This window comes from Bombus flavifrons, chromosome 5 (assembly GCF_040668555.2).
Source record: "Bombus flavifrons isolate JBK064 chromosome 5, iyBomFlav1_principal, whole genome shotgun sequence".
Lineage (NCBI taxonomy): Eukaryota > Metazoa > Arthropoda > Insecta > Hymenoptera > Apidae > Bombus > Bombus flavifrons.
The window spans coordinates 9,613,968-9,631,274 of record NC_138446.1 but is presented as its reverse complement, the minus strand read 5'-3'; the positions used below and the strand labels follow the sequence as shown (position 1 = coordinate 9,631,274).

Below are 17,307 nucleotides of genomic sequence, written 5' to 3'. Positions count from 1 at the left end.
CAATACACATTTATCTTCAAGTTATATTATGATTTATAAAATTTTGTAATTGAAAGATAAATATTAATTCAACAAGTATCTTTCCAATAAGTCATAATGTCAATATTCTATGCCTTGTGCCTATACTATCGTACACACTTATTATATACATAATATATACATAATTGACCGTTTAAATACCTTTACATACTTTTACATTACATATGTACACTTGATATATCTTTGTAAACTGAATGTATATAAATTAAATACCATCTAATTTATATATATAATTTAATCTTATAATACCATATAATTTTATCTTCAAATTCATTTAAAATTTCATTCATAATCATATTAGCTGAGCTTCATTACAAAGCTAATGAAATTTTAAAATGTTTGAAAACAGACAAATTAACAAACAATATATTTATCAAAGTTTTCTATAAGCGTTCGATTACTTTCGTAAACAACTGTATCTTCTATACGTATACTAATATGTTCATATATTCATGCATTGAATGTTTCATCACTTCCTATGTTTTATGTGTATTTGTAATTCGAATAACGTACAACTTTAAAAATCTGTTGTAGATTGTCGACTTTTATAATTAGTAACACAACGATGTTTAAATGAACCGCGGAAGATTCCACCGTGAAGATTTGGCAATAGCGTTGTAGAATTCCGTAGTTGTCAATTCCTTGCAGAATTTTGAACGTGATCGCCCGATTGGTCGAACCATACACACTCCCACTCCGATAACATGCCGATGACGAGGTTCCACAACCAATCGGAGTGCACGTAAGGCCGAGGGTGTTTGGTATGCTCTCGGGACAGGGCAGCTTGTTCGTAGTAATTCAAGGTTTTGATCGTCTAACAATATTGTTGTGCTATCGTTGTCTGTTACAAAAGAAATAATTCGCCTTCGACGGCCGCGAAATCTTGTTGGATTTAATTTAGCCGCGCATAGAATGGCAGCAGTTTTTGATATCGAATTGCACGATGCAGACACGGTAAATAGGGACGAGTCTGATGATGATGTTATCGAGATTGGCGAGGTAATTCTCCATCTGCACACGAGCACTCCAGATTTCCTTATCGTCATTTTCTTTTCACGTACCATAACATTGTCCTATACGTTTTTCTTTTCACGTAGGAAGAGTACGATGCGAATCCAAACGTGAATGAGATAACCGAGTAAGTAAGCTTGTCCTTTACGCTTCGTATATATGCATTATATATCTATCTATCGTGCCTGAAAGTTTTTCTCGTGGTGCTGACAATTTTTTTTTCACATTGCCTGCTAGATCGGAGGGTGTCGAAACAGTACCTATATCGGAACAGAATGTAAATCGTGGACGGGAAAGAGCTGGACCGCAGGATTTCGAACTTTGCAAAGTTATCGGGAAGGGTGGTTATGGCAAGGTCTTTCAAGTGCGTAAAATTACGGGTAATGACAGTGGGACAATTTTCGCAATGAAGGTAGGAAAATTTTGGTTTCTCCCTTTCCTGTTTATGTATTGGATATCTTATCGATGTCATACGATACGCATGGAATAATATTTTTATTAAGATATCGATCTTGTTTCGCGAAAAATTTTAATTCATTGTTTTTTTTCCACTTATATAAGTTCTTTGTCTTTCTCTGTTTTCCATGAGATTTTTACATAATTATAATTTTTTTTTATATATGTATTTTTTTCAAGTATGAATTGCTTTGAAAGAGTAGAGTTATGATAAATAATTGAATTTGTATTTTTGAATTTTTATGAACTTTATTAAGAAAAATGTCTATTTATTGGAATTGTATATCTATTCTGGAAATAGTTATGTTTAAATATAAAGTAATAGCTTATACATAAATTGTTGTTTATTTTATTAAGTTAAAAAAAAACTATAGTTCATATATATTGATTTTTTATTCAATATTATGTATATGTTCAGTGTTAATTTTACCTCTACTTCATTTTAAACACACTTATTTAAAAAATAGGTTTTGCGTAAAGCTTCAATTATAAGGAATCAAAAAGATACTGCACATACTAAGGCTGAAAGAAATATATTGGAAGCTGTAAAGGTACGTCAGAGTTACATGTATTTGAAAAATTCAGACAATTTTTGTATATTTGCTATCTGTTAATACTGTGAGATAAAAATAATGTTTAATCAATATTCATCACATTATAATCATTTTAATACATAAGTACTAGTTATATTTTTAATAAACCACAACGTGAAAAATTCATTAAAATATGTATGTGCTTTGTATCTGGCAGCATCCTTTCATCGTAGACCTTATGTATGCTTTTCAAACTGGTGGCAAATTGTATCTGATTCTGGAATATATGTGTGGTGGTGAACTATTTAGACACTTAAATGATGAAGGCATTTTTCTTGAAGAAACTGCTTGGTAAGTGAAACAATAACATTTTAATAATCATACTTTGATTGTGATTTAGTTTTAAAGGAAAACTAAGCAAATCCTATTTTTACAGCTTCTATCTATCCGAAATAATATTGGCCCTGCAACATCTTCATTTACAGGGAATTATTTATAGGTATTTCAAAGTTTCTGTGCATGTCAAATTAAATAGAGTAGTTAAATGTATTTTATGATGTATCATTATTTCTATGACTTAATTGTGCTTTTAATAAATTTTCAGAGATTTAAAACCAGAAAATATATTATTAGATGCAGAGGGACATATAAAACTAACTGATTTTGGTTTATGTAAAGAACATATACAAGATGGCACTGTCACACACACATTCTGTGGTACTATAGAATATATGTAAGAAAATTTTTGTAGCTATTGATACAAATGGAATTTTGCAATCAGGTGACACTAATATTGATATATATATACTTTAATAAAAGGGCTCCAGAAATACTAACAAGAAGTGGACATGGTAAAGCAGTAGATTGGTGGAGTCTTGGAACTTTGATGTATGATATGCTCACAGGTTCAGTAAGTATTATTAGAGATATTGAAATGAATCAGCAAACTTCCTAACATTTGTATGTTCAATGTCTAGCCACCATTCACATCTGATAATAGGAAGAAGACCATTGAAAAAATTTTACGTGGTAAACTAAATCTGCCACAATATCTAACACCTGATTCCAGAGATCTCATACGAAAATTATTGAAGGTTAATTTCCTTAATTACAAAAATTGCTTTATTCTAAATTATTTAGTAACATGTAATTACATTAAAAATATTATTTAGTAAGATGTAATTTTATATTTATAGAGGCAAGTTGCACAAAGATTAGGATCTGGGCCGTCTGATGCGGAACAAATAAAAAGTCATCAATTCTTCAAGCATATCAACTGGAATGACGTAATTTCTCGCAAATTAGAACCGCCTTTTCGACCAACATTGACAAGTGAGGATGATGTGTCACAGTTTGATAAAAAATTTACAACATCCGCACCAATTGATTCCCCCGCGGAATACACGTTAAGTGAATCCGCCAATAGAGTATTTCAAGTGCGTTTTCAGACATTTTTTATATCAGTACTTTTTAAAGATATTTATTTAATTATCAAACAAGTTTTTTATATTTCTTTCAGGGATTCACTTATGTGGCACCTAGTATACTAGAGGATATGTATTCACAGCCACGGGTAATAAATGCTAGAAGTCCACGTAGGGGCAATATGCGTGGTTTTTCTCCTAGAGGCACGCATTTTCATTTACATAATAATCATGTACAAAATCATAGGTAAGCGTATACATTATTATCTATGTGTTTATTGTAATCTACTTCATTAAAAATAATTTTTTATGTATTGCAATTCTATGACCGTGATTGTGAAAATTTGTAGACACAATGGAGTTGGACATGGCAATGTAGAAGATACAGAAATGATCGAAATCGGCTAACTGCCACTTTTTTATAGTGAAAAAATGCTTAGCATTTCGGCCTAACTGCTGAATATCCATGACCAATCCTTGTGTCTCAGGGAGGGATTTTATAAAACATAGATGGAGTAGCAAAAGGATAGGTCCAATATCCAGTGCTTCATTGGATGTTCAGTAGTTAAATGTAGCTAATTTTTTTTTTTTAATCAAATCTAATTATAGTACAGGTACTAATTAAGATTATGCTTTAAGAGCAGCGACGCAGTAGTTATTTGGTAGCATGTAATAAAAAATATATATATTTATGAGTGAAGAAGCTCTTGAAACACGAAATAATCAAGAGAGAAAGAGTTTTATTTACTTATTTTGTCGTTACTAGCTATGTACTGAACGTTATAACAAGATGCATTATTCGCATACATTATAGGCAAAGTACTGCATACCTTTCATTAATCCGTTAATACGTAATCACTTTATTGTGTTTTTTGTACATATGATTAGCAGGTTGGTTGGATATTCATATACAGATATATATATATATATGTATAGAAAGAGAAGAAAAGATGCACATACAAACGTCATTTATGCAAAGTGCGACAGACTGAAAAATTCCAGCACTTTTAGAGGTTCATAAATTATACTGTTAATACAAAAGTTTGACGTTCAACCATCCTGTAATACTTGTATATTTAAAAGTCCGTACATGGCGCGTGTAATAATATTGCGGTGTACGCATGCTTAAGTGTAATTAATTCAAGAAAAAAAAAAGGAAAGAAAGAAAGAACATATAAAAGACAGATAGATTTAAATAATGAAGGTTCATAGCTGCCACAACCGCTCCGCCGCTCAAAATTCTATATCCGATTGTTCATTTACAAAAATATTTTCAGCAGTAATAACGTTTCCATGGCAATAATGTAAACAATAACGCATCTGCACGATAGTCATAGAAAAAAAAAATGTTTACGTAATACTGCAACGGAATTGTATTTGTACAATTGAAAGTTCCTAAAGTGTGAGTTTGAAACTCTGCAACTTATATTCCAGACTTTGAACATACAAATACCATTTGTAGAAGCCCTTGTTTCTTCATTCTACGAAAATTAATTTAAACACTTGAATGCCTTAGAGAAAAAAGGGAGGAAGTAGACTCCTGTATAGTTTTGTGTAATTAACGAAAAAATGTAACACAAAAGCAAGTTACCATGGTAACAATGTTACTGCGAAATGTTGATTTTCCGCTACCAAAACATATTTCGTATTTAATGCTCGTGTTTATATGCTGTTCAGTGTGACATTGTACTGCAATTTATTTAAATATCTATTTGTTACGGAAATATTTATATATTATCGAAAGCTAATATATTGGTTTTGACGTACACACGATACACAATAGTAAAGATTTGAAAGAGATAGTGTAAAGAATAAGTGTTTAGAGTGACTTGTTGGCCGCTCACCGAGAAACTTCAAACTACCCAAGTGTTCACAGGCCATACTATTTGGCATTACAATTTTATCTATATTTACTATAGCGAATATACACACATGGTCGAAATGTTAGAAAATTCCCACTGCGAATATTACATTTCGACTATGCATACACACAAACAAACGCATATATATATTGTGTATATATATATATTGAATGTATATATATACCGTATATATATGATTATACTATTCGCAATTGTATTGTATTACAAGAAAAGCGTGTATTCGAAGAATAATTTATAAGCTACTTTTTCTGTACGTATCGAATGATGTATTTTCGATGTTGAAGCGAGAATCTGTCTACAGAGTTGCTCGAATAAGCTGATCATCGTGTTTAATGTTTATGGATTTTTCTATAGTAGAAAATACCAGAACAAAATGTGTAAACGATGTTGATGTTTCGTTACATCGTTCTGTCGGATTTATAAAGTGAGGTATTAGCATTTAATTGATAACTGTAAAAAAACCAGCATTACGTCAGTAACGGCGTCACAATGTATTATCATATCTACATATATAATGTACTATAATTTTTTATGCGTTTTTTGATAACAAAGAACATTATATAAGATTGAAATCTCGTTTTGGAATGTATTAGAACATTTACGAAGAGAAAAACGAAACAAGATGATAACACATTTCATTACTCGTTTAAAATAAGAAACTTTGTAGGTAGATTCTACAAAATATGCTTTGCAACAACCGATTTTGGTGCTCGATACCCTTTAATTTGATTGGATTCTAAGCGGCCTGAATACCATAACTAATTTTTATACCTTAAATGAATATCGATTATCGTAGCACATAGTACTCTATTTAAATCCTGTACATTACGTTCTTTCGTAGCCATTCAAAACGATTACGAAAACGAATTTAGCAGAAATTTAAGATTTATTTTTCATAATATTATTTTCAATGTAATAATAATAACAATAATAATAACGAAGAAGCGTGTTATGGTTACCCACGAAGCACAAGATATATATTAGTTAAGCGCTTAAAAAAAATAAGAAAAAAAGGAGATATCATCGAATGATGTGCAAACGAAACACTAGCCATTGGCCGGATCAAGTGATAAATGGTTTAATGCTTCCAATTAAAAAAAATATAGATTCTTCAATTGACTTATTGCTACCATGGTTTGTAATCCTCTAAATCATATATATGAATAAATATAATGATTTGTGAAATACTTTTGTCATATTATATCTCATCAATTTGTTCTTATTCTTGGAAGAAGTGGAATAAGAAATCTTTATTTTGAATTTGTTACTATTTAAATATTTCATGAGTAACACAATTGTAACATTAATTTTGCTACTATTTCATTATTATGATATTGCTGCTACTGACACTTATATTTCTGGGCAAAAGATTACTTGTAATCATTATAGGTACGTGAACTTAAGCTTACTTAAGATTAATTTATTAACTTAAGCACAATGTAACAATCGAATTAATTTTTAGAAACTTATATGTAAACTTTCTACAGTTATTTTGTTATTTATGATTAGACAGATGTTTCTACATTTATGGAAAATGCAAAACATAGTACACAAAAATACATAAGACATTTGAAATATTCAGATTCTTCAATTTTTAAATTATAAGTCAGATTAACAAGATTTTTCTAAATTAATAGAAAGAGTTCCTATTGGAATGCAACCAGTGATATTTAAACAGTAAATGTGTATAGTAAATAGTAAAATATTATTATTGAAGCTAATATATAATTTTAATTTATAATTATTCTACTGAATATAACTATATATATTTTAACGACTTCTAATTATTCATTTGCTGTCAATTTATATGAAGATCATGCAGGAAAAATATGATAAGTCCATTTTTACTGATTGTTTGGCTTTGAGTGACAAAAATACATATTTAATTCTAAAACCAAATGAATATATATATATATATATATATATATATATATATATATAAATAATTCTGACTTAGAATTGTTTGACAAGATATTGAATTTTAAACTTACTGTTCAATGAAAGACAGGAAATGTGACTTATCATGTTTTCCACCTGTGATCTTGCTATATTTTGCAGTCAATCAAAGTACCTGGATTCTTCTGGATAGTATAGATAAATTATTATAGCTGTGATTGTAACCATCGTCAAATTAAAAGTGTTAAATAATCTTAATTTAATGAAGGTAGTATGTGTTACTTCTAATTATTGATTAATTTATAAATTTTGACAGAATTCACATATTGATACCAAAAGTCAACTAATGTGTCTAGATTCCTATAGTTGATATAGAGTATAGATAAACTATAATTGTAGTTACATGTTATATCCATTGTCAAACTGAAAGTGTTATCCCCGAACAGCTGATTGCGTTTAAAGGACGTTCAGACTAGGTACGACGTGTACCATACTAATGTCGTATTGCATATGCGTGTATGCAACGAGAATGGAGAACTAGCATCATTTGCGTGGGTGCGACCATGCGTGGTCGAAGATTCACGGACGGCCTTACGGATCGCAGATGATCCAGCTCAATCGTCGCAACATGTGCACGCGTAAATGGCATTGCCTCGAAACGCTCATCCTTCCGTCCTCGGCGAACCATGACGATCCGAAAGGCGTGAACACGCGACACACAAACGTGCGTTAAAGATCGATGGTGTACATACGTCGCAATTCTAGTCGCCGAGCATATTCGCATCGATGTTGGTCTCGAAAATCATTGAATAAAAAAATTCGTATTAGTGATCTCTATAAAATGTCCCAAGTGTTGTTAAACATTAAACATAAATCGTTAAATTTATTGGTAGCTTAAATTAATGATTCATAATTTTATTCGAGTGTGGGTCTAGCCTGAATTTTTTAAAATACAATTTTTAAACTCGAATCTTTCCAAACGAAGTCAAACTGTAAAAAGAGAAATATAATTATTATAGTGTATAGAGTGTGAAATAATGGTTTTTATTTGGTGTATATATGAAGCGTCTATTATCTGAATTAGAGGTTTGTGTTTCCTCTCTTTACTTACACTGAACTGAATTACGGCTCTAATGAAAAGAAAATAAATTGAATGCCTATTGAAATAAGCTAACTGCGCAGAAGTCGGATTACAAAAAGAGGAAGTATTTTTTTAATGAATGAAGAGTGATGGTTTTAGTATCTGAAAAGTTCTAGAGAAACTTAATTAGATATATTAAATTTAGATACCGAATATATATAGATATCGAAAAATTTTATATTATTTTTTCTTTTTTATTTATATTATTTTCTATTTACTTTTTGTCTATTATTACCTATATTGTTATTTTATTTATATTGTTAATCAAATCAGAATTCTAGCAAAATTTGAAAAAAACAGTAAAGCACTAAATTGATTTAATTACGTCATAAATAAATATAAAGGCGTGCTCAGGGTGATGGTATAATTGCAAAGAAACAAGGATGATTCATCACGATAATTTGAATACAGGTTCGCGGTCTCGAATCGGTTGATCGAGTGCCAGCATCGAGAACGACGTCAGTGCCGCGGCTCACTTCCGGTCCTCTGCGCCGGTAAAACGAAATTCTAACCGAACGAACGATTATCTCGAAACTTTTCAACGAATCATTCAATACTTCGAAGCTGTTTTTTCAAATTTGAAGTAATTACAACAAGTCTTCCTTGTTTTGCGATGTATTATAATACAGGTTAGTAAAAATCTTAAACTCAATTCATAAATTTTCATTGACTACATCATCGGGTATCTATTTCGAAAGTACAATGTATCTTGATTACAAAAATTGTGAATTTTGAAATCTTGAAATTTTACTTCATTAATTTAACTGAAAAATAGGCATTAAAAAATTTATAATTTTAGGTTTTTATTAAGGTTAGATTACTATTAAAGTTACATTTGTATTAAACTTTAGATTTTTATTACTTTACGAATGATTATCTTATTTTATTATTTAATAATTATTTTACAATCAATTTTTGTTCTCTTTTTTAATATTTTAATATCATAATAGGAATTGAGTATAGAAGAAGGTGTAATAATAAAGTATTTGTTGAAACGTATAGTGTAATTGGTGCAGAAGCTCGTTGATCTTCTCAACCGTTGTAATCAAATAATTGCTGTCGAAGATGGTACGCGTTGCACGCTTGTCCCACACGAAAGAAGAAGCGTCAAAGGTAAGTTAATTAATGGAAGCGGACTAAGATGAAGATTCGCGGAAAACGGAGGACAGCCTAGTGTATATGTTGTTTGCCTAAGAATGGTGAATACATTTGCAGCATACTGCGTTAGTCATAGATATTTCAGACGCAAACGGAAATAGAACCGATGCCAAAACGTGTCGCACGTTTTCGATTCAATTTTTAATCGAAGTTAATTACGTTTACATAATTTTCTGTTATACAATCCTTAATAATAATAACTGTCTGCGAAAAATAAAGGAGACAAAATGTAATGCATTGCTATGTATTTGCATACGTTAATGCACTGCAATAAAAAAATTATGATTAATTAAGAAAAAATTAGCAGGTTTGAATAAACTTGGATATAATATATCTTCACTTATGTATTATCTAGTTCGTGTCATTCATTATTCATTCATTCCATTTTTCATTAAAACAGTGTCCAATTATATCGCTAGTAGTATTATCATAAATTTTACCGATATATAATCTACTATTACTATTTTCGTTATAACCACTGAACTCTTGATTCACTACTACTCTATGTAATTTTACACACTGAATTATACGATAACTGATGAATAATACGAATCAAAAAGTTTCTTTTTAAGATTATAAAATCAGTTTAAGATTATTAAAATGAATTTTTAATAATATTCCTATGATCTTCCGATGATTGCCGATTTATAGTTTTGTACTGATTTATATTTTTGTTCTAATCACTGTCACGAGAAAACACATTCTGCATACACTTGAGTAAAAAAATTCTTGGCGCGAATAGAGTGTAATCTAATTCTAAGAAATTCACCACTCGAGCTACTTTGGGTTCACTACGACATACAGAACGCGAGGATTCCTAAATTCCTGTAATACCAACCATTCCAATCGCGTCAGGTCTCCAAGATTTTCTCAATACAATAAACAACTAAAATATTTACAAAATCATTAGATAAAACTTTTACACAAAGGGAAACATAAAGCAAATGAGATATTAAACACGGTAAATTTTGGTACAAATTAGACGATAACTTCCTTATACACATAAAAATATAATATGAAATCTAATGAATCTAAAATCCAAACAATCAATCAGATAACTGATATTTTACTGTATTCGACGATCCAGAAAACATAAATGAGACATTAAACACAGTAAGTTATAACATAAATTATATGACAACTTCATCGATGTGCACATTAAAATATAAAGTCTAATCATTATCATTAATTCAGACTTCATATTCATTTATTTTCACTCATACTCTTCAGAGCGACTTCCATCACTTTCTACTTCGAAGAGGCGAGAGAACACGCGGTAGTTCATCGAGAAGAACCGTGGACGTCCGCGTTCGACAATTTTCGGATCCACCCTAAAAGCGTGTTTCGTCGACACGAAGCCGAGGATGACTCTCGTCGGATATTTCAGTCCACTGTTAGCGCGGTGCAGCGCGCATTAATACGTATGTAAGCTCGTATCGTGTGGCTGTATATTCGCTGGTTCGTTTCGCTCGCTCGCTCGTGGCCGTGCTGTCTATTATTAGTCGACAGTCATCAGAGTCGGCTGTATCAACGCGCGGTCGAACGACAACGCGGAAAAAGCTGGAAGAAAATTCGACGAGAAAACGCGAGAAAACCGCGTGATTTTTCGCATGTCACGTGTCAATTGATAGACGGCCAGTAGTTACTGCTCGTGTTGCCGGCAAGTTCGCCGTTCCCGCAGTCACTGCCACCCTACCGCGACAAGGATATCCATCCGACGCTCTCTCGACGCCCTTGGAAACGATGATGATTCTCACACGCTTTCCACTGTGAGTTTCCCCTGTTTGTTTCGGTACTGCGTCTTTTCGTCCACCGAAGCGACATGTACAATCAGAGTCTCTTTGTTGCAAGCACGTTTTCTTTTTTAATCTACACGTTTTGAGAAGTAGAGAACATTCTGAAATGTTTCTAGAGATTGCTTTATTTCCGAGGCAGAATCATATTCTTCTATGTTTTCAATTTTATTATAATTATTTATGTATAGGAATTAGATGTTTGAATGAATTAGGTAATAAATATAATGTGAAGAAATTCTTTAGAATAATTGCTGTTTTTATATTTAATCTGTATGTTAATTTATTGAGAATATTTTGTGATAGATTTTGAGAGGTTTGTTTGAACATTTGTTACAATAAATTGTTTACAAGTTGGGATTAACCATCACTATAGTTCGTTTGCCTCTAATTAAATTTTCATAGGGGATAAAAAACGATATAGCAATGCATAGATATAATGGTATCGACAGGATTAGAAAAATTTTAATATAAAGTATGGCTGTCCTTCTATTATTAGAGAAATCAATTTAGAACACTATATACAGTTGCCTGTAAACAATCATTGTCACATTCTTTTGCACAGCTACTTGAAATTAATTTGTTGTTTAATCTTGCAGATGAGGGATGCAGTTCCACAGAAAGGAACTAACAATAATAATCATAGCAGTAATAATAATAATAATAATAACAACAACAATAATAACGTAACCACGTTAAAAAGTAAACCTTCCTTGGAAATTTATCGTCCTCCAGGTTCATATTTTACAGTTTTTATTTTATTATATCACCTTTTAAATATCATTTTATTTTTAAGAAAATCAAAGAATTTTTCTAAGCTTTGACATATTTTTTTAGGAGGAAGAACGGAAGGAACTACGGCGAACACGACTAATCCACGATTAAACGTGCATGCCAAGGAGTTCACTATGAAGCAGAACGATTCGCATCCTTCTAAGTGAGTATAAACTACTTATGGAATACCTAAGACTAGGTCGACGTATCGAGAATGCTTGAAGAATGTGTAGAAAGCCAAGACGAATTTCTTGCAAGTAGATTTATTATTAAAGCAATTTCTAGAGAAAAGATCAATTAAAAGATATTCATTAGAAATAGATTTTATCTTGACATTAAGAAAATAATAAATTGTAATCTGATTATTAAATATTGACATTTTATCTAAAAAGAAAGAAAAGATACGTGCATTGTGTATGTTTTAAACAAAATACCTTTCTAACAGAGAAGTAAAAAGAGTTGAAAGTAATTTCGAAACCAGATTCATTTTTCGAAGCGTCTTACGAAATCTAAATATTGTAGATTAGTATTCGGATCAACGTTCGAAGTGAAAGATAGAGTGCAGGATTGTTTCAGCGTGTTGCAATGGCATTTTGATAATACTTATAATGTTAAACGATATTACGTCAGAAATATAGACAAGTGTTACACTGTCTTATTGCGACCTATGTGTGCTTAATAAAAAAAACAATAATTTCAGTTCAGCGTTTTGCTATCTATTTAAATGATCGGCGATTAATGATCTTGATTCAGGTCTCGGACAAATGCTTCAGAGCGATCTCCGTATTATTTGCAACACAGCAAGTCGAGTGGCAACGTGCATCGGTATCTTTATGCTCAGCAGCAACAACAAATACAACATACCTTTCAGCAACATCATCATCAGACATCTCGTCACTCTCAGAGCGGTCACCATTCGACGGGATCTGCATTACGACAGTCACATCCGCTCGATACCTCAGCATCAAGTGGAAATATATTACATGTAATGGAAGTATATTACATGTAATCATCTATTTATCAAATTATATCAATCATCGATTGATAGAACATGGATAAGATGTAAAAAAAAGGAAATACTCAAAATATTAGAAGAGATATGAAAGAAATGAAGTTATATAAAAATAAATACCTATTAGCAAAGGTGAAATGAAAAATATTAGAAAAACAGAATACTACGGGAGACGACAAGTATTAAGCATTTATTTTTCAGTATTTTCTTGTTATAAAAAGATTAATTTTAATATAGATGTAATGTATTATTCAAAATCATTTTATTTTATATTATGATCTAAGCTGTTTAGCTTTGCGTGTTTTAAAACCTGTGAAAAACCTTGTAGAATGGAATGTAAGCGCGCGTAGGATGAACGTGAAAGTATCGCGTACTAAATACATTTTGTAAAACAGGGCTCGGGTAGGGTCCACTTCAACGTAGATCAAAACGATGTCAAAGCGAATGCAGCAAAACCTGCTAGGCTCACAAAATCGTTATCCTTTGTTTCTACTTATGGACTGAAACGATCGAAAAGCTTGAATGCAGCCGACGTGTTGGCCGCGAAGGCGGTGAATATTTCAGACGCGTCTGAATTGGGAAAATTTCCATCTGTGATTCAGGACACGCTTCTGAGAGCTATAGAAGGTAACGATAAATATTAAATATAATAACTTTATGTTTTGAGGGCGAGGAATAATATTTGTTAATTACAATTTAGACACTGGTTAATTATAATTTTTTTTTATTTAGATCCAAATCTATTAAATGCTCGAACTCTAATGGAACTCGTGCGACATATACTGGAAAGGGTGGTCGAGAACCGAAAGTATGCTGAACCAGCAGCGAAGATTTGCATCACTATTATAGAGGTCATTATTCGTTGAATTATAATTTAATATTAGAATGTGTACAGTGTCAAGCATATAAATTGGAACATTCTGTTTTCATAACTTGCATGAAATATTTATTATTTATATCTCTATTATTATTATGCCATGAAATGATAAAATTATGAAAAAAACTCATGATGGAATATTTTGTGATGCAGAAAGAAACAAAGGAAACTTTTTTGGAATCCTTATTAAACACGTGTCAGCAATGGTATCAAGACCGAGTTAAAATACTCTACGACGGCTCCAACTATCATCGTTACTCCGCCTTCATGACTTTTTTGAACGAGATGTATTGTCAGGTAGAATTAATTTGTCTCGTAAAACAATTTGTGATAAATACTTGACTCATCGAAGTCTATAATACAGTGGAATGATCTGTAAGTGATTGTGCAATTGATAATTACGTTCTGCAATACTACCTATGTCGAACCAAACTTACTTTTTGCCATATCGTGACTCAAAATGATTGGCGCACATATCTATGTATCCTCATACATATGCATGATTTTGGTTACAGCTAAAACGGAGGCAACTTCAGTTAAAGACACAACAGGAGGGCGTTCCTCCCGGACGTGTTCTTCTCACACTGCTTTGGAAGTGTTGCCAAGATTGCTTACAGCCTCCAGTTGTAAATTCTTTGGCTGAGGTAGGTTCAACATAGCACCAATACAAATATTAGATTGATTCGTATGAATTCTTGCTTTTTTATACAAAACTCTAAGATCTGTGTAGCTTCCTTGAAACATCATATTATATTTACTCAAAATAATTTATATACGATTTAGCGTACTTTCTTAATAGATTAATTATGTATAGAAAATCTTTAAATGAAGTTGTTACAGATTCTTTATTTACAAATTTTTTAAAAATAATTCTTACATTAAAAAATTGTCTAGAAAAATAAATTTCATGTTTCGAATGTAAGTACATATGAAGTAAGATTCGTAATAATGCAGATCAGTTCATTATTGTTTTTCATAAAGAATCATTATTATGCTTTTTCATAAAAACGTATTAAAAAGATATAACTGAATTTTGAAATTAAATTAATGTTTAATCATATGAATTGTGATTATGAAATTAAAGGGACAACACTTTTAAAAGTTGAAATATATAATTAAATAGATTCTCAAAATCTTGCTTTACACCACCATGATTCTCAATCCATGACATGTAATTACATACTTATGGAATGACCTACGACATATATTAGATTTACATTAACATAGTTATATTAAATAACATGACAAGAAAGTAATTATTTCCTTTCGTGTTAAAGACTGACTGTCTGTTCTTCATCCTAACCTGCATCGGTAAAGACCTGGACACTGAATTACCTGCCCAGTTGCAGCAATTGCTTGGAAGTTTAAGAGACGCTTTTCTCGCGGAAGATACAATACTACCTTCAGTCAGGAAGACCCTTTTACAACTGATTGAACTTCACGCCGCGCATTGGCAGCTCCCAGCACCGGCAGTCGTTTATTATTATCCTGGATCGACCTCGAAATGATGTTCTCGCCCTCTTGATCCTTCCGTCCGTTCGTTGGTTTTCTGTGTGGATACGTGTAGACTTGTAACGTGCGTGTGATTCCGTCAACAGAATTACTTGTAATTGAACACATGCAAACTGTATGGACCACGCGAATAAAAAGGAAACGAATGCTGTCAGTGGAGGCTGCAGGGCGTAAGAAGCTGTTTGAAGGTGACAGCCTGGAGCAACGTTGCTCGTCTATTGGTTTTACATGTCCCATTATCATGGAAATATTAATTTATGGATAGTGGCATAGCTTTTGAATGTTGGTTGTTTTTTTAAAACAATTATATCGCTTAAATTTATTAGAGGATCTTACAATTAAAGGAGAAGTTGGGGTATTGTGAGACGCTATAATATTTGATATTATAGATTCTTTTTCAATATTTAGTTCGTATAGTAACTTATGCAATGTTGATAACCCTCTAATAATTTTAAGTCCTATTAACCATTTGCGCTAGAATAATGTGTTATGCACATCACTACTTAAATATCTTAAATGGGAAAAGGATATACATAACACGTTGTTCGATTTTTCTCTATTTATATTTCAAAATTGAAATTCACAGCGAAAATAATGTTATTAATCAATCGTATTACAACCATATTAAGTGCACACATTATAAGGTTTTATACAAATGATCCTAAGTACTAGCTCGCTGTCGATTGTTATGGTTGGCTGTGTTAAGAACGCCTATCGATCAATTACCAGTGCAAGTGGTTAAGAACATTAGTTTATTTACACGATTGTAACGTAGCGTCCCAGTTGACCGTAAACCTCCGAGCAGGACGGACCTCTCAGCCCGGAAAGGGACATCAGGCTTGGGCCCTAACAGTGTGCGCGTCAAAACGAACTAACGCTCCCAAATAAAAAAAAAAAAAAAAAAAAAAGTGACAAAAAGTGGAAAGGAAAAAAAAAAAAGTGTCAAACAGTGAAAAACATTTCAGTGACATCTTCGCCGTAAAACAAAAAAAAAAAAACAACAAAATTAAGGTATATAAAAAAATAGGATCCACCGAAAATGAAGCAAAAAGCAAGAAAATGGAATCCGCCCTAGATCTAACGAAAAAACATTCGATAAAAAGAAAAATAGATACTCAGAAAGCAATTATAGAAATCTGCAACAGCGTTGGACTTTCCGCGCAAAAGACGCGGAAACTCAACCCACAACCAAACCTGATTGCCAGGTCAAAAAGTCGCGTGAACATAAACGAAGAAATTCGCCGCACGCAAGTAGAAAAAGCGACAGAATTCGCAACCATGAGGCCCATAAGAGGAACCCCACACCCAGCGATCGCAACCAGCAATAGATTCGACCTATTGCAAATCGAACAAGTATCTCAGCCCCAACAAGAGGCAACAAATTACCCAACACCGTGCTCAACCTTAGAGCAAATAAGAAAAAAAAACGACTTATTAAGAGTCAAAATGGGTCAACACAGACCCACCCCGACGTCAAGATTCCCATCACCGGAGAGGCGACAGGCCTCAACGAACATGCCCGGAGGCCCAGCGCCAACAGCATCGCCAAAGGGGATCCGGACACCAATCGGACACCCCAGCAAACACACCGCGGATGAACATACGAACGCCCCTACCGCTACAAAGGAAATCAAACCTCCACCCATAGTCATCACAAACCAGAACCCGAAAGATACTGTAGCCCTCATGGAAGAAGTAACAAACATTAAAAATTTCCACATCAAAAGGGTTCACACAGGTAAACATGCACTATACCTACGAAACATAGCCGACTTTCACAAAGCCAAAGAAACACTCA

At 32.3% G+C, this 17,307-nt stretch overlaps 2 protein-coding genes across 4 annotated transcripts; both read left to right on the top strand.

Annotated features, from left to right (window-relative positions):
• The first annotated feature begins 644 nt into the window (after nt 1-644).
• Nucleotides 645-6,910, top strand: LOC138179912 (ribosomal protein S6 kinase beta-1). The gene is made up of 12 exons (XM_069113179.1): nt 645-1,038; nt 1,137-1,177; nt 1,288-1,462; nt 1,974-2,057; nt 2,257-2,390; nt 2,476-2,538; nt 2,644-2,772; nt 2,859-2,949; nt 3,017-3,133; nt 3,236-3,475; nt 3,559-3,710; nt 3,814-6,910. Exons 1-12 carry the CDS (start codon nt 952-954, stop codon nt 3,869-3,871), a joined length of 1,371 nt encoding a protein of 456 aa, XP_068969280.1. The 5' UTR covers nt 645-951; the 3' UTR covers nt 3,872-6,910.
• Nucleotides 6,911-7,687: 777 nt separating this feature from the next.
• On the top strand, nt 7,688-16,283 carry LOC138179911 (CBP80/20-dependent translation initiation factor). Of its 3 annotated transcripts, none has more exons than XM_069113177.1 (11): nt 7,688-8,131; nt 8,795-9,012; nt 9,386-9,496; nt 11,934-12,069; nt 12,172-12,271; nt 12,862-13,093; nt 13,516-13,747; nt 13,853-13,971; nt 14,151-14,294; nt 14,513-14,641; nt 15,275-16,283. In XM_069113177.1, exons 3-11 carry the CDS (start codon nt 9,449-9,451, stop codon nt 15,503-15,505), a joined length of 1,371 nt encoding a protein of 456 aa, XP_068969278.1. In that variant the 5' UTR covers nt 7,688-8,131; nt 8,795-9,012; nt 9,386-9,448; the 3' UTR covers nt 15,506-16,283. The 3 variants fall into 3 exon arrangements, with proteins under 3 accessions (XP_068969278.1, XP_068969276.1, XP_068969279.1); XM_069113175.1 differs by having other exon boundaries at nt 7,688-8,328; XM_069113178.1 differs by lacking the exons at nt 7,688-8,131; nt 8,795-9,012; nt 9,386-9,496 and adding an exon at nt 11,046-11,310.
• Nucleotides 16,284-17,307: the final 1,024 nt, after the last annotated feature.